Consider the following 24,951-nt stretch of genomic DNA (forward strand, 5'->3'; position numbering starts at 1 on the left):
AATATAAGGATTTTCAATGCAATTCACCGCACAATACATATAAATTTCTTCTAGATCAAAACCAAGAAGTTTATAACGGGCAAATTCTAGAAGATGCCTAGTTATATGTTTCATTTCTTCGCAACCCATAAGCAAGCTAAGTTCATTATAATGTGCAAGGGAAATCAACTCATCACAATTTTTGGACACGATTAGATCATGAAACAATTTGCATCGGATAGCTAAATGACCACTTTCATTGCAAAGTCCACAAGTATGGCCAAGAAAATTTAAATCTTCAGCACAAACATCTAGCCTTTCTTGCAACAATTTAGTTTCTAAGTACTTATGCCTCTTGCAATATCTATCTTCCCTATTTGGTGTGTACTTGCAAACCCAATGCACTCCACAAAAATTGACATGTTTATAGGAGACATTTTCATCATAACTAGTGCAATCATCATTACTACCATGGATATTCAAGGAGTTCATACTAACAACATTGCAATCATGCTCATCATTCAAAGATTTAGTGCCAAACATTTTAATGCATTCTTCTTCCAACACTTTGGCACAATTTTCTTTTCCATCATACTCACGAAAGATATTAAAGAGGTGAAGCGTACGAGACAAACTCAATTCCATTTTTTGTAGTTTTCTTTTATAAACTAAACTAGTGCTAAAATAAGAAACAAAAAGATTCGATTGCAAGATCTAAAGATAAACCTTCAAGCACTGACCTCCCCGGCAACGGCACCAGAAAAGAGCTTGATATCCACTACACAACCTTCTTTTTGTAGACGTTGTTGGGCCTCTAGGTGTAGAGGTTTGTAGGACAGTAGCAAATTTCCCTCAAGTGGATGACCTAGGGTTTATCAATCTGTTGGAGGCATAGGATGAAGATGGTCTCTCTCAAGCAACCCTGCAACCAAATAACAAAGAGTCTCTTGTGTCCCCAACACACCCAATACAATGGTAAATTGTATAGGTGCACTAGTTCGGCGAAGAGATGGTGATACAAGTGGTATATGGATAGCAGATATAGGTTTCTGTAATCTGAAAATATAAAAACAGCAAAGTAACAAGTGGTAAAAGTGAGCGTAAACGGTATTGCAATGCTAGGAAACAAGGCCTAGGGTTCATACTTTCACTAGTGAAAATTCTCTCAACAATAATAGCATAATTGGATCACATAACTATCCCTCAACATGCAACAAAGAGTCACTCCAAAGTCACTAATAGTGGAGAACAAACAAAGAGATTATGGTAGGGTACGAAACCACCTCAAAGTTATTCTTTCCAATCAATCCGTTGGGATATTCCTATAAGTGTCACAAACAGCCCTAGAGTTCGTACTAGAATAACACCTTAAGACACAAATCAACCAAAACCCTAATGTCACCTAGATACTCCAATGTCACCTCAAGTATCCATGGGTGTGATTATACGATATGCATCACACAATCTCAGATTCATCTATTCAACGAACACATAGAACCTCAAAGAGTGCCCCAAAGTTTCTACCGGAGAATCACGACGAAAACGTGTGCCAACCCCTATGCATAGGTTCATGGGCGGAACCCGCAAGTTGATCACCAAAACATACATCAAGTGAATCACGTGATATCCCATTGTCACCACAGATACGCACGGCAAGACATACGTCAAGTGTTCTCAAATCTTTAAAGATTCAATCCGATGAGATAACTTCAAAGGGCAAACTCAATCCATTACAAGAGAGTAGAGGGGGAGGAGAAACATAAGATCCAACTATAATAGCAAAGCTCGCGATACATCAAGATCGTGCCAAATCAAGAACACAAGAGAGAGAGAGAGAGAGAGAGAGAGAGAGAGAGAGAGATCAAACACATAGCTACTGGTACATACCCTCAGCCCCGAGGGAGAACTACTCCCTCCTAGTCATGGAGAGCACCGGGATGATGAAGATGGCCACCAGAGAGGGATTCCCCCTCCGGCAGGGTGTCGGAACGGGTCTAGATTGGTTTTCGGTGGCTACGGAGGCTTCTGGCAGCGGAACTCCCGATCTATTCTCCTCCTCGACAGTTTTAGGGTATATGGATATATATAGGCGGAAGAAATACATCAGGGGAGCCACGAGGGGCCCACGAGGGTGGGCATGCCCCCCTGCCTTGTGGCTTCCTCGTTGATCCCCTGACGTGCACTCCAAGTCTCCTGTATTGCTTTCTTTCCAAAAATAACTTTTCCGAAGGTTTCATTCCGTTTGGACTCCGTTTGATATTCCTTTTCTGTGAAACACTGAAACAAGGGAAAAACAGAAACTGGCACTGGGCTCTGGGTTAATAGGTTAGTCCCAAAAATCATATAAAATAGCATATAAATGCATATAAAACATCCAAGGTTGATAATATAATAGCATGGAACAATAAAAAAATATAGATACGTTGGAGACATATCAAGCCTCTTGATTTTTCGATCAAGTTGGTTTTCCACTTCAACTTTATAGATCTTGAAAAAGTTCAAAGCCTCATCCTTAGATTTCAGAAGATACACACGGCAGTATCTAGTGGAGTCATGAATTAACGTCATGAAATATGTCTTTCCACCTTTTGTCAAAACACCGTTCATTTCACATAGATCTGAATGTATGAGCTCTAGTGGTGCAAGATTTCTCGTTTCCGCAGTCGTGTGAGACTTACGAGGCTGCTTAGCTTGCACACAAACTTGACACTTAGATCCCTTGACAGTGGTGAAACTAGGGATTAAGTTCAACTTCGCTAGTCGCGACATGCAACCAAAGTTAACATGACAAAGATGTGAATGCCACACATTTGATTCACTATTGTTGCAAACATGATTAACAACTTTATTGCAAACGTCTGATAAGGATAAACGAAACAGGCCTCCTTACTCATAGCCTTTACCAACAAAGGTTCCATACTTGGATATTACAAATTTATTCGACTCAAAGACAAGCTTATAGCCATCTCTACACAGAAGAGATCCGCTAACAAGATTTTTATTGACGGAGGGGACATAATGCACGTTCTTCAGCCGCACGATCTTCCACGAAGTAAACTTCAGATCAACCGTGCCAACACCATGAACATAAGCACTTGAACCATTGCCCATTAGCACGGTTGAAGTCCATGCGGTCTGATAAGACAAAAACATGGAAATATCACCGCATACATGCACATTAGCACCCGTGTCAATCAACCAATCAGGAGAATGACATACTGAAAGAATAGTGAGAAATATACCATACCCAACATGCTTCATGTCAATGTCTCCAATGACAACATTAGTAGTCTTGCCGCCTTTCCCAGGATGACGCTTGTCATAACGATTAGGGCAACTCGGAGCCCAATGATCAGGATCCCCACACACATGACAAACACCTTTCGTCTTGTCATTCTTCTTCTTGAAGTTCATGTGTTGCACAGCCTTATTCTTCCCATCAAACTTTGCTTTACCATCAAATTTGCCCTTGTTCTTGAACTTGTGGGGCTGGAAGTTCTTCTTCTGTACCAGATTGGCACTAGATCCTCCCTCAATACCTCGAGCATGTGTGTCCTTTGCTCTCGCCTTTTCTTCGACATCAAGAGTACCAATGAGATCCGGAACGGAAAACTCCTGTCTCTTATGCTTCACTAAGGTAGCAAAGTTCCTCCACGAAGGAGGAAGCTTGGTGATGATACCTCCAGCAACAAACTTGTCCGGTAGCATACAGTTGAAGTGCTCAAGTTCTCTAGCAAATGACTGTATCCCATGAGCTTTCTCAACCACGGAGCGCTCTTCAGTCATCCTGTAATCATAGAATTGCCCCATGATATACGGCTCAGTGCCAACATCCGAGACCCCAAACTTGGCCTCGAGTGCGTCCCACATATCTTTTCCATTGTCAATTGACGCATAAGCATTAACTATGTTCTCACCAAGAACACTCAAGAGAGCAGCCTTAAACAGAGTATCCATTTTCTGAAAAGCTTGTTCCTGTTGGGCATCAAACTCCCCTTCAGGCTTGCCAAGCGTGGCGTCATAGCAACTCATGGTTTAAAACCATAAGACTGCTCTCACGCGCCACCTCTTATAGTGGATACCCTCAAACATAGGACGTCTCATGGAAGCAGCAAAACCACTTGGGGTAATTTGCCTATAATAAGGTTTTTGGATTGTTGGAAATATGAGCAATTTACCGAATGATTTTATTGACAGAAATACTAGATAAAGCACGACTAGTATAGCAGTGATAAAATGAGTCATGCGTTCTGACAGAGAGAAGGTAAATAACATCTGCATATATGAACTGTAGCCTAGCATATCTAGAGCAAGCAGTAGAGGTAGTTGCATATAAGGAGTAGAAGCTAACACATGTAGGGCAAGTACTAGTACGAGAAAACTGTGGCATGTCATCTAAAAGAGAAGAAGAACACATACGTGACAGCAGCAGCTGCAGTACTGGACTTGCGGTCGGTGTCCTCGCCAGCCATGCCGTCGAGGAGGTTGTCGACGTCGGGGAAGTAGTCGTCGGAGTCCGGGGCGTCCGTGACGAAGAAGTCAGTAGTCGCGCCGAGTGCTCCCCAAAAAACCTTATCACCCTTCTCCCGTACATGACTCAAAGATGTGCGGTTTCGAAGGTCTACTGTCCCGACTCGCGGTGCACGCCGCAAACCGGGATGAGGAAGACAGTAGCATCTCAGAGATTGGAACCGGTGGCGAGAGGAAGGAGAAGTTCTGGTGCGTCTCTCTGAGAGGAGCGACCTCCCTTTTATAGGCACAAGAGAAGAAGGTGAGAGGCTGCGCCGGGAGCTAAAGGGAATGCCGGAGACGAAACGAACAAGCAGCAACCGGAGGGTGCAGCGTTCGTATTCAATGTCCACTACAGCAAAAACTTTCCAGCTCCCGAGTGGCCTTTCGTACATCCGTAGTGCGTGGCAAAAATTTAGACATCGACTCGGCTCATTCCCGCAACCCGCGTCGTGACGTGGCGTGGCGTGGTGAGGCAGGCGGCGAAGGAGGAAAGCACGTGGATGTCCTTCTTGTATTCATGCTCATACAAGTGAGGAAAGAACCTCCCTTATAAGGAGGTCCAACTCCCACTAAACTAGCAATGTGGGACTAAACTTTAGTAGTATCTCTTGCCTTGTACAAATGGGCTAAATGAGCCTCTAGGATTTATTTAGCAATTTCTGAAATAGTTATTGGGCTATCCCAAAATAGACTAAATTCCAGCATTTATGTTGTTGACTTGTATTTGCTAATGCATAAAAACAAACTATGATGATGCGTTATATCTCCCCCCCCTCCTCTCTAAGTCTATCAGTTGAAGACAATGTGGAGTACATGTTCACAAATCATACATATATGTAATCATATATGTTTTGGCGACATATTTATGTTGCCACTATTGTCTGCTATCTCGATGATGTCCCATACTTATTCCCGCGCACTCACTCTTCATCCGACGGCCACACCAGTCGTCATTTCACATGGTATCTTTTCCAGCCAAAATTAGACACACACCCCAAGCACGATTCATCCAAAGCACAATGTTAGATTGTCCATTGTCGCCTGCGGATATTTGGTGGCGGCCCTTTTAGATGATCAAGGTGGCGACTTGCTTCCAACTTTCGAGGGAGTTTGTGGCCCGACCTTTGTTCATCAGACCAAATAACTTTATTGTCACTTTTGATCTCCTTTGATTTGTAGGAAAATGTTATAAGAATATATATGTTCCCTATTGAATTTTTCTAGCCCTTTCGCCCGTAAGAAGAATGGATTCCGGTTAGTGGTAGCTGCTCCATTACTCAAAACCGTGCCGACGAGCTTTCATCATCGCAAGAAACAAAAACCCATCGTTCAAACCCATCTGTTCGGTGCGCCCTTTCGGATTTCGGAAGTTTCGGAGCGTACAAAGAGGAAACGGTCCCGTCCGGTCCGGGGCACTCGCGCCACATGCGGGCACGCACCAGCGAAAAGGTCAATCCGCCTGCCCCCACCTCGCCCGCCACGTGCCGCGCACCCGGCGCCGAACCCACGTGCTCCCCGTCCCCTCCGCGTCACGGCCCACTCCCACCCCACCCCACAGGCCCGCGAAAGCCACCCGCCCACCGCCCCGGCCCGACACCGCCCCATAGGCCCACCCCCTTCCCATAGGCAGGCGCAAACGGCTAAGAAAGGAGCCGACGACGCATTCCCGAACGGCCCCCGCCCCCCGCCCATATTTACGGCGGAGGGGGATCGCCCGCCCGCTCCAGTCAGTCAGCCAGTCGGGCAGGGGCGGTGGCGAGGGAGGCGATAGCACAGTACAGAGCAGAGGCGGCGGCGGCGGGCGGGCGATGAGGAAGGCGGCGGTGGCGGCGGTCGCGGCGGCGGCGGCGGTGGGGGTGGCGCTGCTGGCGCGGCGCCAGATGCGGGAGGCCAAGCGCTGGGGCCGCGCCGACGCCGTGCTGCGGGGCCTCGAGGAGCGCTCCGCGGCGCCGCCCGCCCGGCTGCGCCAGGTGGCCGACGCCATGGCCGTCGAGATGCACGCCGGCCTCGCCTCCGAGGGCGGCAGCAAGCTCGGGATGATCATCAGCTACGTCGACTCCCTCCCCTCGGGGTAACGCACGCTCCTCCTTCCTCTCCCTGCTTTACTTGGATTCGGACGTCCGCCGGGGTGGAGGCTTGGGAGATTCCCTTGCCCTTGCCCCGCCTAATCCGTTCGTCTGGAGCCGGTGTGCCTCGAGCGAGCGTCGTCAGGTCCAATGGATCTGCCCTTGTTTTTTCCTCCGTCTGTTCCTGCGAGAGAAAAAAAAGAACAAGAGAAGCGGTCACACTAGGGATTTTTGTCGCTGTCTGGTGCCTGGGTTGCTCCGCGGTTGCGGGATTGCTGTCGCGGCCCCCTTCCCTCTAACGTGTTATGCTAGAAATGGGCTGCAGGGTCAGGTTCCTGATTCCGTGAAATGGGCAAGATTCTGTCTGTAGATTTGACCGTTTTAAGGTAGTGCCCGTACTACTGTTGTGATGATGATTTGTCTACAGCTTCTGTACCAACTGGGCATGTATGTGCATCTCAAAACAACAACAACTAGGCATGCTTCTGTAACTGAGGAAAACATGCTACTCTTTTCAGCGTTATTAATAGATTGAGACAAATTTGTCGCGGGGCTTAGTAAAATGAGGGAAATTTGTTTGCTTTATCACTTATATATTGTGTGATTTTAGGAGGGGGGAAGACTGTCACTTGCCAATTAATTCTTGGAACTTCGCTCGTGTAGGCTATGGTTGGATGGATGTGCCAACCTTATTGAGTCCCTGATCATATGGTTACTGCAAGATGTAGACCACTGTTCTTTAGTTGAGACCGAACAGGACTAAGGTTGTTAGTCGTTCTGAACTGCCTTACAACTTTAAGTGAAATGTTTCTGAAAGTCTATTGGTCTTATGGTGTATAAGGTCAAGCAATTTTTAGTCGTCTGCTGCGGTGGTTACATGTAATCCTGTAGTTCTTATGGTGAATTGCAGCACACACATTTGATGGTCTTTCTGTATTTTTCTGTTAAACACTACACAAAGGGTATCTTATATACTAACAAGTGCCATACACTGTTTAAACTAATATGTGGAGCTGCAGCCTCCAGCGAATCATTGAACCATTTCACGCAGTTGCACTTTGCATTTATATATCTAATATGTCGAGGGCTATATTGGCAGGCAAGAGAAGGGGCTATTTTATGCACTTGACCTTGGAGGGACAAATTTTCGCGTTTTACGTGTTCAATTAGGAGGCAAGGAAGGGCGAGTTGTGAAGCAAGAATGTGATGAGATCTCAATCCCGGCACACTTAATGACTGGGACCTCACAAGTAAAACTGTTCCATAGTCAGTTTTGCACCCTTTCTGATCAATGGATAAGTATGTCACATGTCATATTTTTTTTTCAGGAACTATTTGATTTTATTGCCGCTGCTTTAGCAAAATTTGTTGCCTCAGAGGGTGAAGACTTTCATCTTCTTGAGGGAAGGCAAAGAGAGCTTGGTTTCACTTTCTCTTTTCCAGTAAAGCAGTCTTCAATTGCATCCGGAACTCTTATCAAGTGGACTAAGGGTTTTTCTATTGATGAAACGGTTAGTTCTTGTTATGGGGTCAACTCATACACATCACACAGATTAATATTGTACTCTGAACAATGACTGACAAGACTTGACCTTTCACTGGAAACCTATGCTGTTTACTCAAAATTATGCCTGTATCACCTATGGTTGTTGGAACTTACAAATTTATCTGGAACATAATAGTTACTGCATTGCTGTGAAGTCAGGTAGGCGCAGATGTGGTGGCTGAATTAAGCAGTGCTCTAGACCGTCAGGGGCTTGATATGAAAGTGACAGCATTGGTTAGTTTCTTTGCTGTGAAAGCGACATGATAATTTTTGTTATATATCTGTGTCCAAACTCCAACGATTATCTTTTCTATAACCTGACATCAGTGACATGTACCCACATGATCTTATGTAGGTAAATGATACTATAGGAACATTGGCTGGGGGCAGATATGATGACAATGATGTCGTTGCTGCTGTTATTCTGGGCACAGGTACCAATGCAGCATACGTGGAACGTGCCAATGCAATCCCTAAATGGCATGGCCTCCTTCCCAAGTCAGGAGATATGGTGAGTATTATTGTGCTTCACAAGGCAAAGACTATAGAGATGTTCAAAAAATGTATTGTGATGCCAAAAGAAAATACTGCCTCCGTCCCGAAAAGGTTGTCTAGTGTTAGATACATCCGTATCTAGACAAACCTAAGACAAGCTTTTCGGGACGGAGGTAATCGATGATAGTGAAAAACTGGAGAAGAAACAGCATGTTGTCTGTAATTATCAAAATTCATGTTGCTTGTACATGCTTAGTCTATTCCTAAGATTGAGATAGTTGTCAGGACTGTCATGAGTTTTGTGATTTGTCACAGGTAATAAATATGGAATGGGGGAACTTCAGATCGTCCCATCTTCCTTTGACTGAATTTGATCAAGCATTAGATGCAGAAAGCCTGAATCCTGGTGAACAGGTCTCATACTAAAGAGATACATCTTGTTGTTTTCTTTCATTGCTGGCTATAACTAATTTCCTTTTTGCAGATTTATGAAAAGCTGATCTCTGGTATGTATTTGGGGGAAATTGTAAGAAGAGTCTTGTTAAAGATGACTGAAGAAGCTTCTCTTTTTGGTGATGATATACCACCAAAACTAAAGATCCCATTTATTCTTAGGTAAGCATAGTCTCAACTCGATTTTGCCAGCATACTTCAACAGATCTGGCCTGTTTCATAACAAAGTACGGAACACAGATAAGCAAAAATGCTACAGTGTTTGCCTTGCCATGCTGAATTAAGGTAGGAAGATAGATGAACTAAAACGGTAACCATGAAGACCCGCAAAAGAAAAAAAACTGTAACCGTGAAGACTGTAAATGGTCCAGGGTTAGAATTCTTGCATTGATCTGCTAATGAGCTCCCAGTAGAAATGCATTGGCAACATACTTGACATAGTAAAAAAGTTGCCAAGCATAACTTCATACCTGATTATTAGATTTACAGCAGTCCAGTCTTTAAAGAAGTCAGATAAACTCTGTCTGCCACCCACACCATTTTCCTGTGGGATATCTTTAGTTATATACCCAGAGAGTGAGAGCTTGAGGTGATGTATCCAGGACGCCACATATGTCAATGATGCACCATGACACGTCAGCTGATCTCAGAACAGTTGGAGCCAAACTGAAAGATGTCCTAGGGGTAATCTCCTTACCATTTCTCCCCATTTTAGCGCTTGTCTCAAATATTCCCTTCATGGTAACACTTAATTGAACACATCCAAATCCTTGATTTATTTTGCAGATCCAGGGCACTTCACTTAAAACGAGACGGCTAGTTGTGGCCGTATGTGACATCGTTGCAAAGCGTGGGGCGCGCCTTGCTGCTGCAGGGATACACGGGGTCCTCAAAAAGCTTGGACGGGACATCCCCGGCAGCGACAAGCACAGGACGGTTATTGCCATGGACGGCGGGCTCTACGAGCACTACACAATCTTCAGCGAAACCCTGGAGAACACCCTGCGCGAGATGCTAGGGGAGGAAGTATCCTCCTCCGTTGTCATCAAGCTCGCGAACGACGGGTCAGGTATCGGGGCCGCTCTCCTCGCTGCAGCTCATTCTCAGTACCTCGAGGCCGAGGTCTGAGGAGCCTAGCCTGGATATAGATATAGGTTGTTCCTCGGGAGCAGTGATGCCTGAGTCGCGCCAGGGTCCTGTCTGTGTGTGTAGCTGGAGCATCCATGGAGAGCTGTGTCTCTTAGTAACTGGTAGCTCTGTAACTGTATAAACGCAGGAAGACGATTCTGTCGTCCAGCCAAAAATTTCGGGTCTCCAGAAATTTCAAACCAGTGAGACGCATTTTGTGACCTCAAGTGGATTGTTGCAACATCTCAACTGAATGGGAGTTATGGCAATATGAAGAAGTGGCATTACAAATATTAAGTTATTAGCTCCCTCATTTTTTTTGTGGGAACCTCTGTCGTGTCTCAAATTAGTTGTTTTCGATTTGTATATGGATATACTTAACACAAAACATGTCTGGATACATCCGTATCTAGACAAATCTAAGACAACTAATTTGGGGCGGAGCGAGTATACACAGAATTTATTTCTTTTTACACACTTCTTTTGAAATAAATAGCGGAAGCAGCTCAGAGTGAGGGCTTTTGGCGGGCGATCTTCATGGAGGTGGATGTTTTAAAAAATTCAATAATTACATTTTGGAGTTTCAAAAAATTCTGAAAAAATTTCTACACATTCGTATGGATGTATTCTACATGTATATAAACTATCATAACAAAATACATTGTGCTGAGAGCTACACAAAAAAGAGAAAATCGTGCATTTCTAATAGCGAACAGTGTTTGCACTGCTCATCAGTTTGAAACCGCGATTTGTAGCTCTCATCATAATGTATTTATACACATGTAGAATACATCCATGTTGACATGTATGATTTTTTTCAGAATTTTTTAAAACCTCAAAATATATATTTTGATTTTTTTTCAAAATACCCACCTTCATGGAGGTCTATGATTTTTTTTGAAACTTTAAAATATGTTTTTCGATTTTTTTCAAAATAGCCATCTCCATGGAGGTCGACCGCCGTTGGCATTTTGCTATCTCATTGACTGTTCATAATAGTTCCACGGTAAGAATACTTCAACAATCACGTCCAATTCATCCCACTTTATTTATTATGAAGTGCATCAATACAAATAGCACATTACTTTTATTTGCAGCTTCTTATTTTCCATAGCGCTTGAGCACGGGTTAATTAATTAATCAGTTGTCGCCGCAGTCGACGAACTGGTAGTTGACGGTGAGGTGGCCCTGGGCCACGCCCTGGCCGTCGGTGTCGATCTTGCTGAACACCGTGTCGAAGTCCAGGTCCAGCCCGCCGTTGCTACACTGGTCGACGATCCTCGCCGTGATCTGCGCGCCGGTCGCCGTGTTCGTCACCTACATCACGGGGGAAACGCCGTTCCAGCAGCAAGCCCACACAAGACAAGAGGAAGAAAGGCAGACGCCTGAGAAAAGATTGTCCTTGATCGATTACCAGGAGGCACTTGCCGCAGGACGCCTGGCCGGTCGGCCCGGCGGGGCCGCAGAAGGCCGTCCAGCCGTACTTGGAGCGCCAGGCGTACGACATGCCGGCGTCCCAGGTGGCGCAGTAGGCGCTGGCGGCGTTGAGGTCCCAGTTGATCTTCTCCGGGCTGTAGTAGTTGTAGGTGGCGCGCACGTTCGACGCCGACTGCGCCGCCGCCGCCGCAGCCGCCGCGCTCAGCAGGATCGCCGCAAGCGCCATGCGTCCGGCCATCTTTGGAGAAGGAGATGATGTGGTGTATGCAATCGGAAGTGTGGCGACTTGGCGGCGATCGAGAGGCTGCCTGTGATTGAACTGAACTGCTTTTGATGGAAATGGGCTTTTGCTGCAGGGAGCATTATATAGACTTGGGAGTGCGGCGCGCGGTCGACTTTTGTTTCTCCATGATGATGAGTTTCTTTTTTCCACATTTTCTGGAAACAAGCGCATGCGTCAACAAAATTTTCATACGTCAACAAAATTTCCACATTTTCTTGAGGACGGGGCGTCGACTCGTTGGCTGGGCAGCTGGGGTAGCTGCCAGCCCACCCGAGTTCGAGCCCCGGCTTTGACGCATGGTGCTCGCGGAGTTTCTCACATAAGTGGGACCCTATCCACACTCCGGTCGAAACCCTAGCCGCATTCCACTCCACTCTTCTCCAATCCAGTCTCCTCCGCCCACAAGCTCCCATCCGGCGACCTCTCACCTTCTCCGGGATGGCGCGCAGTGGATCAGAGTCCTACACCTTCAGATCCATTTGACCCGGAGCTCGTTCCATGCGGCTCTGAGGAGATGTCCTTCCACCTTTCGCTCTGCCGCTCCCGGAGGAGGCCACCCGACAATAGCGGCCGTACACCTTCTGCCAGAAATCCGTCCTGTCTGCCCAAATGATGCATAGGTACGGCGTGAGGCGTGTCATCGCTACCTCACCGGAGGCGGTGCGGTTCGTTTGACGTCCGAACACGATAACGGATGCACAACCGCTTTGTTGATGCGGCACCACCAGAATTGGGACTGCGACGCGGCACCATCAACACACAAGGTGGACTTTTCTTTCTCTATGATTTTTCCATATTTTTTTGGAAACAAGCGCATGCGTCAACAAAATTTCCATCTGCCAATAGGGACGTAGATATCCTCCACACTGTTTTGCTGGTTTATTTTGACCACAAGTTTTCCAGAAACAAAATCAGTTCCTTTCTCATTTTTCACCTAATTCGGTTCTATTATATATGTTGGTATTTTCATGAAAAAAAACTCTTTCTCTTAGTTATAACACAAAAAGGAGAGCCTTGGAGCAGCAGTAAAGTTGTTGCTTTTGAGTCTTGAAAACAGCCTTCTACATAAATGTAGGAAAAGTCTGCGTACTATAGATCCAATGTAGTCGGACTTTTCTCCAGACCCTACGCAAGCAGGAGCTACGCGCACTGGTCTAGCACAAAATAGAACAAGATATCGACCACCACAGTCCACAAACCGTTTCATAATCGCTTCTAAGCTGTAAGTTATGGGCTAATTCAAATTAAGTAGGCGGATAATTGGAAGTATAGTTGGCTTGCTTGTATATCTCTCAATCTGATATCGATAAGAGTATATACTTAGAAGGAAAGAAAAATAGTTCTTTAAAATTTATTTGTATTTATATTTTTGTGGTAAAGTGACTTTCATGAATAAAATTTGTAGCTAAGTGAACTAAATAGTAGAAGTCTGTGAACGATCAGTTTATTGATCTGAAAAATATATAAATTGTACATTGTTGGAATAAATAAATTTGAGAAATAAATATATGGAGGACTGCCTCGGAATTCCAACGCTAGTCCGTTCCGAAATTTTGACAGCATGGAAATATTGACTTGGCCGGCCGGCCAAACTGATCTGGTAACATGTGGCTGAATATGCAAATGTCCAAATCATTTCGGTGTCACAGAAGTTCATAAATGTGTGGTAATGAATTTTCGCACGGACTGCTACACGAGCGGTCCCAGCAAGAACGACTGCACGAGGGTGTCCAAGTCCAACAAAAACTGAAATATTTGTCCCGCGTGCAGGAGCGCGCTCTCGGGAGCACCAACGAATTTCTAGTGTGGCCACATTTTTTCATTAGAAGAAGCAACGCATCGCTGGCAACGGCTTTCTCACCCTACTTGCACCTCCGCCTCACAGCAAGCCCGAAATCAAAAGCGCGTGAGTATTTTCTCCCGGCATCGGGCGTCCCATCCCCACGTCGAAGATCTACTCGGGTCTGCTCCCCGCGGATAGATGAGTGGGGGAGGAGGGTGCTACTACAAAACATGTCATTGTTCTTTTAAAAAATAAACATCAACTTTATTAAATAGAAATAATTGTCACATCGTCAATAAGAAAAGATAAAATATCATCCATAGGCTTCTCAAACTAATCACCTGTGACGGAAAATCTCGCCAGCCTGGCAGAGCCATCTAATTTGCTTCCTTATTACAACGTTTGAACCTAATAAAAGAAAATCTGTAAGCCATAAAGTAGCAATCATCAAACGCTGCTCCCGCCTATTGTCCTCCTTCTTCATTGAGTCAATCACTCTCATATTGTCAGAGTTAACAACAAGACGATTACAACCCACATTTTGTGCAAGGAATAAGCCAAACCTTAGAGCCAATGCTTCTACCGCTAATACATCAGCACACCAATCAATCATCCAGTTTTCACCAACAGTGAACTTTACTTTGTCATCTGTGAGGATAGCCCATGTTGTGCACCTAAGTAGATCGTGATCAAAAGAACTATCAACATTCAGCTTAACAAAACTTATAGGAGGTCTGATCCATCCCCCTGTTTTACTAGTAGTCCGAGGGGAGTGGGCATTAAAGAAAATGGCATATTTGGCTGTTTGCGCAGTTCGTAATTCGGAGTGATACGTCGACGTGGACACAAAGTCCGCATCAAGATTCGTGCACGCAAAATGGACGGCAGGCAATTTTTAGTCTTCTTAATATTAAAATAGTATTCACAAATACCCGCACGAATCTCAAAACGACGACCCCCGGCGTGGCGGTCTCCACTCCTTTGTGGAAAACCGCGACACCGACGCGCACAGCCGCAAGGGTTTCAAATCCACCCCCCTTCCCGACCGTTGGCCACCACCCACCTCCTGTCCCCCTCCCTCTCCGGGCAATCAATCCAATCCGATGCAGAAGAGCCAGGGACCCAAGTCGACGGCGCGGCGGCGCCCCCTGCGCGTCCTCTCCGGCAACAGGACGCCCCACCCGGCGCCGCCCGGATCCCTCCGCCGCAAGCCCCCCACCCTCACCGCCGCGGCCGCTCCCCCCTCCTCCGCCGCCGCCGCCGCCGCGGCCGAGCCGGCGCTCGACCGCCTCCTCCTCGCCAGCTCCGCCCTACCCGGCCTCGTCTCCCAGGTCGACCCCTCCCTCCCTCCGCCCTTCGCTCGAAACCCTCGTAGCCCCTTTTCCCCGTCTCGTTGGGTAGGTAGGTTAGCGATGTGAAGCGCCGCGTGATTCGTCCGAGCTTGGGCGGTGGTGCCATGGATCGATCCGATCCGATCCGACGCTCGTCTGGATGGGGTTGGGTGGGCTCCGCTGCTCGGGGGCATCCTGCTAGGATCTCATATTCCTGGATAATACTGTACTGTACTGTACTGGCCGACCCCCGTGCCGATTTGGGGCACAGAATTTTTCCCTAGCCTTGTGATGTCTGCAGTCACGACATGTGGTTGCGTACTGGTGTCTGTTCAGTATAACTGAAGAACGGTGGATGTGCAAATCTGCATCCTGACCGGAAATCTTTTATGGCGTGCCTCGTCCAGTGTCCTTTCTATGTCTCTGAATTGTTGTCATCACTGGTCTGGACTGATATTGGATGGAAGAACAGTTTCTGCAAAGAAAATAAACAGAGAGATTGTATATATTTATGTCTGCCAACTGAAACTTTAGTCACTTGTTTTGGCCCTGGAATTGGTTAGTACCTTACTGTATGTGGACTGAAACGTTTGTCTCTTGTCTGTCCTTGGAATGGATTAGTAATGCTGCTTCCTCTTGTCGGTTAAGTTGTAGATAGATCATTACTGTTACACCTGAGCTTGCCAATTTGCTGGTTCTTATAATGTTCTCCTGTTTTTGCCCCTAAATCAGATTGACAAATTGGTCTCCAGCGCCCTCCAATGCCAGACTATATCCAGAAGAGGGGAGCAAGAGATAGAATCCTTCAGTTGCTTCTTGTCAGACACTAATTCCTCTTTGAAGGTGGGCACTGTCATCGAATCTTTCATTCTTTCTGAAGCAAAATTACGTGAGCATGAGCCCTTTATGCTTTCAGATGTCATCATTACTCGTTTTGTTCTTATGCAGCAATGGGCTTCCAGACTTAAGCAAGCGCTTGAAGCTTCCCCAGCCAAAAGTGAAAATGCCTCAAAGCACACCTTGGAAACCTGTTCAAAATCTGTTGCGGAAGGGAGTGACAAGTTGTTTCCCAGCAACAGCATCTTACCTCCAGCAGGCCCGGCAGTATCGCCTTCACAAGACTTGGTCTGCAGCAGCAGCAACAACTTACCAGAGACTGACCTGATTGTCTCGCCTTCACCTCTTGTTTCATGGCGTACTGGGGCATGTATGGTTGACAGTGGGAAGCAGTTATTTCTCTTGACACCATTGCCAAAATCAAAAGCACGCTCATCCATGTGCCCAAGATCATCAAAAGCACAGTTGAGGACAACTGCCAGCATGGATGAGCTGAATCTTCCCGATTTACCTGTTTGGAAACTGACCATTTCTGATGACAATAGTCCTGATCTGGAGCAAAGTGTGAAAGGAAAGGAAGCAAGGGCTGGTGTCGCGACACCTTATCCTAGCAAAGCAAAGAAAAGCTCATCAGAAGACAATCTATTTTCGCCTTTTAGCTTCTCAATTCAGAAGAGCAGGAGAGCACCACTGCCTACTCCATGCCCGAAGACAGCATTGCGGGGTAAGCAACATGTGTTCTCACCGATATCGGAGGGCTCAAGTAAGGATGACATTCTCAGTGCTGGACCGGCTGAGAGTGACAAACCACCATCTGGGGCCTCTGATGAAATGCTGTCTGATGAGAAGGATTTGGCATCAAGGTATCCAGACCTGTATGGGTTTAATCAGCCTACCGGAGACAGACGCCGAAAGAAAGAAGCCGATGTGGCTCTTGACTGGTTCTTGTCGCCCCTCAAGACCTGCGTGCTAATGGATCCAAGTCCAACAGATGATAAGCCCGTTCCCCTTCCAGCAAAGGATAACAAATCCTTGATAGAAAATCCTTGGGAAGGCTGGGAAGGCAATAATAAGCTGGAGGGAAGACGGAAACTTTCAGATTGCAATCCTATCCAAACTCTATCGGTGCATAGCAAGGCCTTGGTTGGTACTCCCCGGAAAGGCTTGGAAAGCAATAACCTGAAGGGGAAGCAGGAGCTTCCAGATGACAAACTCATCCAGACCCCAGCAGTGCATAGCAGGGCCTTGGTTGGCACTCCCTGGAAAGGCCTGGAAAGCACCAACCTGAAGGGAAGGCACGCCGGCGAAACTACTCTCAAGAAGGAGCTCTGGGCAAGATTCGAGGCGGTCTCGACCAACGAGCTGCACCTAGACAGGTCAGTCTTCCAGAAGCCCGATGGGAGGAGATTCATCGACATGCTCGAGGAGGCTGAATGATTCAGAGTAGCAGCAGAGGGCACTTGTTTCTTTCTGGCGCTGTAGCTGTGGGATTGGAGACTGAAACCCATCCCTATTGTCTATAACGGTCTCCATCAACCATGTATGAGTGCCCAGAGCCAAAACTGCAGTGATCAATGGATCAGCAACGGGTTCCAAGTCTTGCGGGCTCGCGCCGCCTTGTGTTCAATAAGTGGCCGCGTCACAAAAATATGCATTTTGTACTGATATCTTGTGCATTTTGCAAAACTGTTGTCGTGTAGACATGGGCAGTGTTGAACTGTCGATTCATCCCAGTCACAGGGTGTTTGTTTTATACCACAAGGAAATCGGTGGCTAATAAAACATACTGCTACAAAGGCTTGATGTGCTTTTTTGGGTGATTTATTTATGGCAAAACCTGGGAAGAAAACTGATGCTGCAAAGTGGCCGGTGCCGCTCAGCATCAGTTAACATGATTTATGGTGAAATCAGTCGAAGGTCACGTTGGTAAAGTGCAATATATCAGAAGTCTTTTATAACTGTACGAGATAACTTTAATTCTAGAAAAGCCATGCAAATGTACGAGTATTATTTACTCCCCCCATTCCGAAATGTTTGAATTTTTAACTTTGTCCTAGGTCAGACTTTTTAAGATTTGACCAAGTCCATAGAAAAATATGCAAACATCTACAACACCAAATTAGTTTCATTAGATTCGTTCATAATAAAGTGTATTCTGGAACAGAAAAAAGTATTAACTTTGAATCTGTGGCTGATGTAGACGCTTCAGTGCCAAGTCCTAACTTGTTAAACTAACAATATATCTAACCGGTGAACGTTCACTGGGAGGGAGCTCCCGGCGAACGACCTAAAAGCCGTTGGGATCGTGATCAAACGCATGACATTTAAGAAAGAAAAAAAAAACACTGCGTCGCTAGCATTTTTTCCTTCCATACATGACAAGTCCCTCAAAAATGCAATGCAATTTTAGTTATGTTGGCATGGCAACTGGGGTGTTGTCCACAACAAATGTTCGCCAGATAAACGGGTCCTAAGCTAATTGGAGTGGCACAGGGATGATGTTTTGCCTGCTTTCAGGTACTTGTAGCCAGGAAATGGAGAATGAAGTGGTTCCATTTCAAATTGCCCTAGCTCAGTGAAGCAGCAGCAAGCCCGTCTAGCTCAGTTGGTAGAGCGCAAGGCTCTTAACCTTGTGGTCGTGGGTTCGAGCCCCACGGTGGGCGCTTGCCATTATTTTTTTACTTTTTACACCTCACAGAACAGGTTTTGCCTAGTCCCCACTTTTTGCTTTGAGTTCACTGTAATAACTCGACCCAAAACAGGCCGGGCTCAATTGAATGACACTGCTTTCCGCTGTTATTTACAACAACAATGAAGAATTGGCTATGAACAAATTCCATTTCGTGGCCGGCAAATAATTACAATCCTCCATTCCCTCTCTCTCTCTCCCTCTCCCCACCTAAGTGGCACCAGCTGCCATACATACGGTCACCCCCAACTATCGAGTGACAGGAGTCCGTCCGTCCATCCCGGTGAACCTCCGTCACACAGCATCCATCGCCCAGGTAACCGGCTTCGCGACCCGCCTCCGCGAGCTCGATTTCTTCTCCTTTTTCCGTCTCACGACAGGCTTCTTCGACGGGGGAGCTCTCCTGCTGCTACCTGGTCTGATTTTCCGCGATGGTTCGACCGCGATGGGAGGCGTGTTCCTGCCGGACGCGATCATTTGCTCTAGCAGCTCCCTGTGGTATGCCTGGACAAATGAGGTAAATCATGAGATGAACAGGTGAGCCATGTGCTGTGCCTGCCCGTAGGCCAAATTGCTCGGTAGTTGTTGAGACGTGCGGTAACCGTAAGGTAGTTGTTCATGCAACAAGTTCTCCGTGGCCAAAGATGGAATCGGGGAAGATGTACTACCTGGACAACAAAGTTGCGCCTTTCGCAGTCCAGGAACATCTGGGGCATCCAGCCGACTTTAGCCCTTATTTTGTCCCGGACGGTGCTGAAGCTGATTTGATCCCTGGCGGTGAAGCGCTCAACTTCATTGAACCAAAGACATGTGAAGAGGTTCGAGATGGGGACGTGTTCTCTGATGATCACACAGCCTTCCGGGACGTCTGCACACAATGCGAAAGGGAAAAAGATTAATGTCTGAGAATGAAACCAAACAGTGCATGAATCATGCATGATTTACACTCCGGTGAGTCCACTGACCACTTGTGATAGGAAGCTTGGCGGGAGAATAATGTGTTAGGCCCTCATTTCTGTAGAAATCTATTTGTTCATCGATTGATGCATTGTCATACTTTCCAGCAGCTTTATTAGCTTCTGCTTCTTCATACACATCAAAACGTCTGTAGTGCCGAGATATCGCAAAACTAGAATTCTTTCTCCACAGAAACCTGATTGGTAGAATAAATAGTCAGGCTCAACAGTACAGGTGACAGGAGCATCAGGGACAAAAGATGCGCAAGATAACAGTTGGATGTATGCAATTTCGATACTCCAATGAGGATAAATTGGACCATTCTCTAACCCCACTGATTTAAATATGGCAGGCCCACATTTGACACGAGACTAAATATTTGGCAGATTTTTCTCCTTTAGAACAGACTCACCAAGAAATAACACATAATACATCAAGCTCTTTACATCAAGCATACCTCTGAAGCAGCAAAATAAGGATCTACAACAAGCTTTCTCCTTAAGAACAGACTCACCAAGAAATAACACATAATAAACCAAGCTCTTTACGTCAAGCATACCTCTCAAGCAGTAAATAAGGATCCACAACAAGCTGAAGCTTTGCGTCTATCCAAACTGAAAATCTTACATTTGGAAATAGCCTATGGAGCAGAAGCTTGGGAATCTGCACCAATAAAGTATTTGGTCATTCAACATGCTCATAACAACATATAGATACAGATAAACTTGTCGTAGGGCATTAATTGCTAGATTTCTTCAATTGAACTACTTAAAATGTTGGAACTAAAACCTCCTAGAAGAATACTCATTTAGACATCTGGACATAAACTTACAATCTCTTGCATGATGACATGTGGTCTCAACGACCAAGCTTATAGGCTATAAAATGGTCCCAAAACTGAGAGTAAGGTTTAAGGAACCAGGCAAAGGCAAATCAGCAAGTCATCAGATTCTGAATCTCTGGTAAACTGGTTAAAATATGAGACAACTGAAGACAAAGGCATGTTTTGCACAGTAGCCCCTCAACAAGTTTGCCATGCATACTATCACCTTACAGACTTCACTTGCTTTGTTCATGTAGTTAATATTTGATTTAAGTATTTAATTTATCATGAATTGCACATGATGTGTTCATATTGTGACTGCATGTTCAAGTAGAAAGTAGCTGGCAAAGGTACCTTCCCCGTGCGCCTTGGATCTTCATAAGGGAGGTTCCGGACAACCACTAGCCTCCATAAGCCAACTTTATTATCTTTGTACAGTGAGCTGGAATTCTTGACATAAGCCATTGTTTCTTCGTCTACAAACATATAAAAACACGCATATGCCTTTGACAGTTCACTGACATTCCTTGGATGTTGAATCATATCATAGTTCCCTGGACAATGGTATCAAATTGTGAGCAGATAATTGAGTGCAACAAAAGGTTACAACTATTGGTCAACAGTGCTAGTTACCGAAAATGGCAGAAGCTACAACAAGCTCACGGCATTGCTCCATTTCTAGCAGATCATCATCACTGATGTCAAATCCGGTACCTTGGCCAGGTTTCTTTCCTCTAACAAATCTGATAAAACAGCGCAAACAATGTTGATTGATATTCACATTTCATAGTTCAAAGGCTAATCTTTTGGACAAGCCAGGGACTTAATCTGGAATTCTGGAACAGCAGATGCATGTAACATACCCACAGTGGACAGTCATCGAATTGGTAATGTCAAAAGATTTATTTCTCTGCTCCAGAGATAGAAGCCCTCCAAATGCAGAGCCCGGATTTGAGAAATTTGCTGTGACGCTGTCTTCCAAGGCATAATCTAAGTTTTCAAGAACAGGAGATGGCGAAGCTTGTAGAGGCATCAGAGCAAATGCCTGATCTACCGAGACATAGCAAACAGGGCATGCTACAGGGAGGGGTGAGAAGAGATCAGACGATAAGGTACATGATTGGGACAAAAGATTTTGCAATGCCAAGTAGAAAAGAAAATGCAAAGAACTAAGCTTACGTCGAGGCCCAGTGCGTTTCTTATCAAACAGGATAGGAGGAACTGCAAAACCTTCACAAGGATGATTTGTGAAGTTTCCAGGTGAAAGATGAAGCCGATTTGGATGCTCGAATTTGTTGTGGTCATTGGACATCATCAGAGGCCTTGTCGTGCTGGGGTATACAGAATTCTGGATGGCGTTCGTGACTTCGTAGTTGCTAGCAATGATAATTGAAGAAGTATTGTCATCTGAAACAACATCATGCAAAACAAAACAAAACAAAACAATTAGTTTTATATTGTATTATAAAGCAACATTTGTTTTGAATTATTAACTCTTGGGCAGAATACATGTTGGAATATTCCCTAAGAAAAGCGTGGCACATTAGCTGCAGCTACCCTGTAAGGTTTTGATCAGCAAACGAGTTTGATATCTGGACACCAGTTTGATTATTTCATTCGGTTACTAGGTGGTTAGGTCATCTAAAGACTGGGCCTACAAAAGCTGAGCGGAGCTAAACCCTGCCCATTTGAAATGTTTCAGACCTCGAGAACTATGGCAAGCATGAACCAAAATGGATAGAACAGTAGCAAGGGAATTGGTCAGCAGCTACCTAGAGCGTGAAACGATGGAGAAGAAGAGCACTAAGGACGTGGGGAGGGTCACACAATCTGCACGGACAACATTCTACTATTGTTTAAACCATATGAAATTCCCAAAACCAACCCGAATTTCAGAAACGCCAGCCGCGTGACCCGAACAAGCTGCAGAACATTTCGCTGCGGCCAGGAGCAGAGAGCGGAAAAATCCAAACCAGAGTCAAAGGGATCACCTTTGACGACGGCGAAGAGGGAGCAGAAGAGCGCGGCGGAGGCGACGGCGAGCAGCAGGAGCAGTCCGGCCCCGCGGCGGCCGACGAGGCGCAGCGCGCGGTGCAGCAGCTGCAGGCGCTCCTTGTCCCCGCCGCCGGCGCCGGCGCGCAGGCCCCAGCCCCGGGCTTTCCTCCCGACGGGGACGGCGGCGCCGGCGCCGGCGCCCGCAGCGGGCAGGGAGCCGCAGCTCCCGGTGCGCAGCCCCAGCGAGGCGGCGCCGCTCATCGCCTCCACCTCCGCCCCTCCTCCCCCCGCATCCCCTCGATGGCCGGATCGCGTGCGGCCAAATCAGATCCGCGGAGGACCGATGCCTCGGCGAAGCCGCCCGCCCGCAGATGACTCGGAGGGAGACCACTTAAGGCGCGAGTGGCGGAGCGATCCGGGTGGGTGGGGATTAGGAGCGCGGCGCCGCAGAGATGGCGGTGGCGGTGGCGGCGAGGGGCCGATGATCTGCAGAATTGGTAGGTGTCCGTCGTCCGGGAGCGAGCATGTGATCCTCCCTTGGAATGGAAGCGCGTGGGCAGACCAGACGAGGACGGTTCCTCCTTCCTTCCCAATCCCACTGCCCCACCCACACCCACAGTGGTGTGCAGGTGTGGTCTCCCTCGTCGCCGTCCCCTACTGCCTTGGCCTTGGCCTTGCCGACGTGAGGCGGACGGTTAAATTGAAGGTGAAGCGGGCGGCTTGGGTAAAACTCCACCGACGAGGAGGGCCGGATCTGGCACGGTGTCACCTCACCTGCCGCCGGTTGAGAAAATTATTTGATGATGATGGGCTTAGCGTGGCGGTGGCGATTGCCATTTGGCGAGGGGAGGTGGCCTGGCCTCATGGGACAAGGCCTGGGAGGAGGAGTACACGGCACTCACTGGGATGGGGACGGGAGCACGCGTGGACGCTTAATGCAAAAGCGAAAGCGTTCGTTTTGGGCGTGGGAGCGAACGGCGGGCAAAAGCAAACGAGCCAACCAACGAACGAACGAACCAACCCTTTTTGGTGCTTGCTCCTTTCTGCTTTGTGGTTGTGGCCGGGTGTTTGATGATGATAAAACCGTGCACCCGAAATGAAATGACGTTTTATCGGCCATGGTTACATCCCTGCTAGAGAATGATGTTCACTACATTGTGCGGCACAAAGGAATGCACAATGAAATGAAATGTTGTTCACTATATGAGCTCCAATGATATTTGAGCAGCTTCTGTACTTGTGCGCAATTATTATACTCTTTGAAGGCTTTTTTGCAAAACTTTAGACCTCCTGAGAGCTGTTAGATCTCAGATACAGCGGCTCCCAGAAGTTTGTATCACCGTAGCATCCAAGTCGTGGGAGCACCTGATGTTCTCCCTTATATCACATCCAAACAGTTTCATGCATGTTTGAAGAGTATAATGATGCAGCACCATTAAGCATCATCAGGGATACATATAGATACAAACACACACTGAAACTACTAGATGGGCCCAAAGAAGACATGTGTCATGCGAAACATAAAAACACGAAAAAAAACTGAAAGTTACACACGAGGGTCCCTAATGCTAAGATGTCAATGAAGCAGATAAACAGATTGTATGCATGTGTCCAATTAGTGAAGGAACAATTGTGCCAGTAGACATCTATGTATTGGAGAAAATTTGCCAATTATGATGCTACAACTGTTGGGCAAATGTCCAACAAGCACATTGTTAATATAAACCAAAAACCACAACGTACGTGTGGAAAATTTAGATTGGACAGTCAACATTTTGCTGATACCTTCCACCCCCATCTCTACTATCTACACTTTCGCACTGCTCTAGGTGGCCCCAGAAACTCAGCTGCTCGCATTGCATTGGTCTTGTTCTCTTGGTTTACCGCTTCAGCTAAAGGTAGAAGCTTCATATATAACACCTACCTTTCATTAACTAATGCAAGGCTAGGAGGTTGTTGCACCGGTCGAATTGAAAATAAGCACAAGTTTTCTTATCTCTTTTTTTGTTAACACAGGGCCCGCCCTGGTGTATGGCCAGAGAGGCCACCGCCTAGGGCCCAGGTCTTAAGGGAGCCCACAATCTGGTATGCTATAGCCTACTAAAAAATGAGAAGAAGAAGAAGTGGGGAGCAGCGTGGTGGGCTTGGCCCAATTACTGGCTCATTGCTAGGATGCAAGCGCTAGGAAAAAAAGGTTAAGCGTCACACGGCCGCATCTCGCAGAGTCGCACGCATCTATCCATCTCCAAAATCAATGATTCATCAATCGCTTCCTCGTCTCACCCTCACTCCGGATTCTTGCCGCCGCTCACCGCTCAGGGCCTTGCCGGTTGCCGCAGGTTTAGCCAGCTGACTGCTGGTGTTGGGTTGTCGCCGTGCCGTCGTTGGCCCGTCTTGCTCTTACCATCCGCGAGGCTGTGATGGTGTGACTGTGCGAGTTCATCGATCATCGTCCTCTCGGTCTTTCAAAAGTACCTATATAATCATCCATCCCCAATTTCAGGATACAGGGTGCATGATTGTTAAGGTGCTGAACTGCTTATGTACTTAAGGAGTACTTCTTCTTTTCATAATTTTAGGTCATTAGTCTAGCAATGTTTCCTCCCAAACATTTGTCAGGTGCTGCAAAACGGGGGA

General features: G+C 46.5%; 4 protein-coding genes and 1 non-coding gene across 5 annotated transcripts; 3 read left to right on the forward strand and 2 right to left on the reverse strand.

Moving 5' to 3' along the window:
• The first annotated feature begins 6,166 nt into the window (after positions 1-6,166).
• Positions 6,167-10,476, forward strand: LOC123064602 (hexokinase-2). Its single transcript, XM_044488051.1, has 9 exons — positions 6,167-6,562; positions 7,657-7,807; positions 7,886-8,068; positions 8,263-8,337; positions 8,459-8,614; positions 8,914-9,012; positions 9,083-9,213; positions 9,654-9,735; positions 9,838-10,476. The coding sequence occupies exons 1-9, from the start codon at positions 6,300-6,302 to the stop codon at positions 10,177-10,179; spliced, it is 1,482 nt and encodes a 493-aa protein (XP_044343986.1). The 5' UTR covers positions 6,167-6,299; the 3' UTR covers positions 10,180-10,476.
• Positions 10,477-11,199: 723 nt separating this feature from the next.
• Positions 11,200-11,939, reverse strand: LOC123064636 (pathogenesis-related protein PR-4). Its single transcript, XM_044488078.1, has 2 exons — positions 11,594-11,939; positions 11,200-11,496 (listed from the first exon to the last, which is right to left on the reverse strand). The coding sequence occupies exons 1-2, from the start codon at positions 11,852-11,854 to the stop codon at positions 11,320-11,322; spliced, it is 438 nt and encodes a 145-aa protein (XP_044344013.1). The 5' UTR covers positions 11,855-11,939; the 3' UTR covers positions 11,200-11,319.
• Positions 11,940-14,704: 2,765 nt separating this feature from the next.
• LOC123064622 (uncharacterized) lies at positions 14,705-17,662 on the forward strand. The gene is made up of 3 exons (XM_044488069.1): positions 14,705-15,013; positions 15,746-15,856; positions 15,962-17,662. Exons 1-3 carry the CDS (start codon positions 14,786-14,788, stop codon positions 17,285-17,287), a joined length of 1,665 nt encoding a protein of 554 aa, XP_044344004.1. The 5' UTR covers positions 14,705-14,785; the 3' UTR covers positions 17,288-17,662.
• A 778-nt stretch (positions 17,663-18,440) lies between these two features.
• On the forward strand, positions 18,441-18,513 carry TRNAK-CUU (transfer RNA lysine (anticodon CUU)). The gene has a single exon. It is a non-coding gene; the product is annotated as a tRNA-Lys (tRNA).
• Positions 18,514-18,584: 71 nt separating this feature from the next.
• On the reverse strand, positions 18,585-23,221 carry LOC123064611 (probable hexosyltransferase MUCI70). Its single transcript, XM_044488061.1, has 9 exons — positions 22,311-23,221; positions 21,499-21,726; positions 21,183-21,396; positions 20,953-21,062; positions 20,674-20,873; positions 20,056-20,159; positions 19,505-19,692; positions 19,208-19,407; positions 18,585-19,043 (listed from the first exon to the last, which is right to left on the reverse strand). The coding sequence occupies exons 1-9, from the start codon at positions 22,573-22,575 to the stop codon at positions 18,834-18,836; spliced, it is 1,719 nt and encodes a 572-aa protein (XP_044343996.1). The 5' UTR covers positions 22,576-23,221; the 3' UTR covers positions 18,585-18,833.
• Positions 23,222-24,951: the final 1,730 nt, after the last annotated feature.

Source organism: Triticum aestivum, chromosome 1A (assembly GCF_018294505.1).
Source record: "Triticum aestivum cultivar Chinese Spring chromosome 1A, IWGSC CS RefSeq v2.1, whole genome shotgun sequence".
Classification (NCBI taxonomy): domain Eukaryota; kingdom Viridiplantae; phylum Streptophyta; class Magnoliopsida; order Poales; family Poaceae; genus Triticum; species Triticum aestivum.

Bases quoted from the DNA above. Each gene is read 5' to 3' on its own strand.
- LOC123064636 (XM_044488078.1), bottom strand. From the start codon at position 11,854: ATGGCCGGACGCATGGCGCTTGCGGCGATCCTGCTGAGCGCGGCGGCT. The intron at 11,497-11,593 runs GTAATCGATCAA...CCCGTGATGTAG, and splicing joins CCTGCGGCAAGTGCCTCCTG to GTGACGAACACGGCGACCGG.
- LOC123064622 (XM_044488069.1), top strand. From the start codon at position 14,786: ATGCAGAAGAGCCAGGGACCCAAGTCGACGGCGCGGCGGCGCCCCCTG. The intron at 15,014-15,745 runs GTCGACCCCTCC...CCCCTAAATCAG, and splicing joins TACCCGGCCTCGTCTCCCAG to ATTGACAAATTGGTCTCCAG. The intron at 15,857-15,961 runs GTGGGCACTGTC...GTTCTTATGCAG, and splicing joins ACACTAATTCCTCTTTGAAG to CAATGGGCTTCCAGACTTAA.
- LOC123064611 (XM_044488061.1), bottom strand. From the start codon at position 22,575: ATGAGCGGCGCCGCCTCGCTGGGGCTGCGCACCGGGAGCTGCGGCTCC. The intron at 19,693-20,055 runs GTATGCTTGACG...TCTACCAATCAG, and splicing joins CCTTATTTACTGCTTGAGAG to GTTTCTGTGGAGAAAGAATT. The intron at 19,408-19,504 runs GTCAGTGGACTC...CATTGTGTGCAG, and splicing joins CAAGCTTCCTATCACAAGTG to ACGTCCCGGAAGGCTGTGTG.
- LOC123064602 (XM_044488051.1), top strand. From the start codon at position 6,300: ATGAGGAAGGCGGCGGTGGCGGCGGTCGCGGCGGCGGCGGCGGTGGGG. The intron at 6,563-7,656 runs GTAACGCACGCT...CTATATTGGCAG, and splicing joins GTCGACTCCCTCCCCTCGGG to GCAAGAGAAGGGGCTATTTT. The intron at 9,214-9,653 runs GTAAGCATAGTC...TGATGTATCCAG, and splicing joins AAGATCCCATTTATTCTTAG to GACGCCACATATGTCAATGA.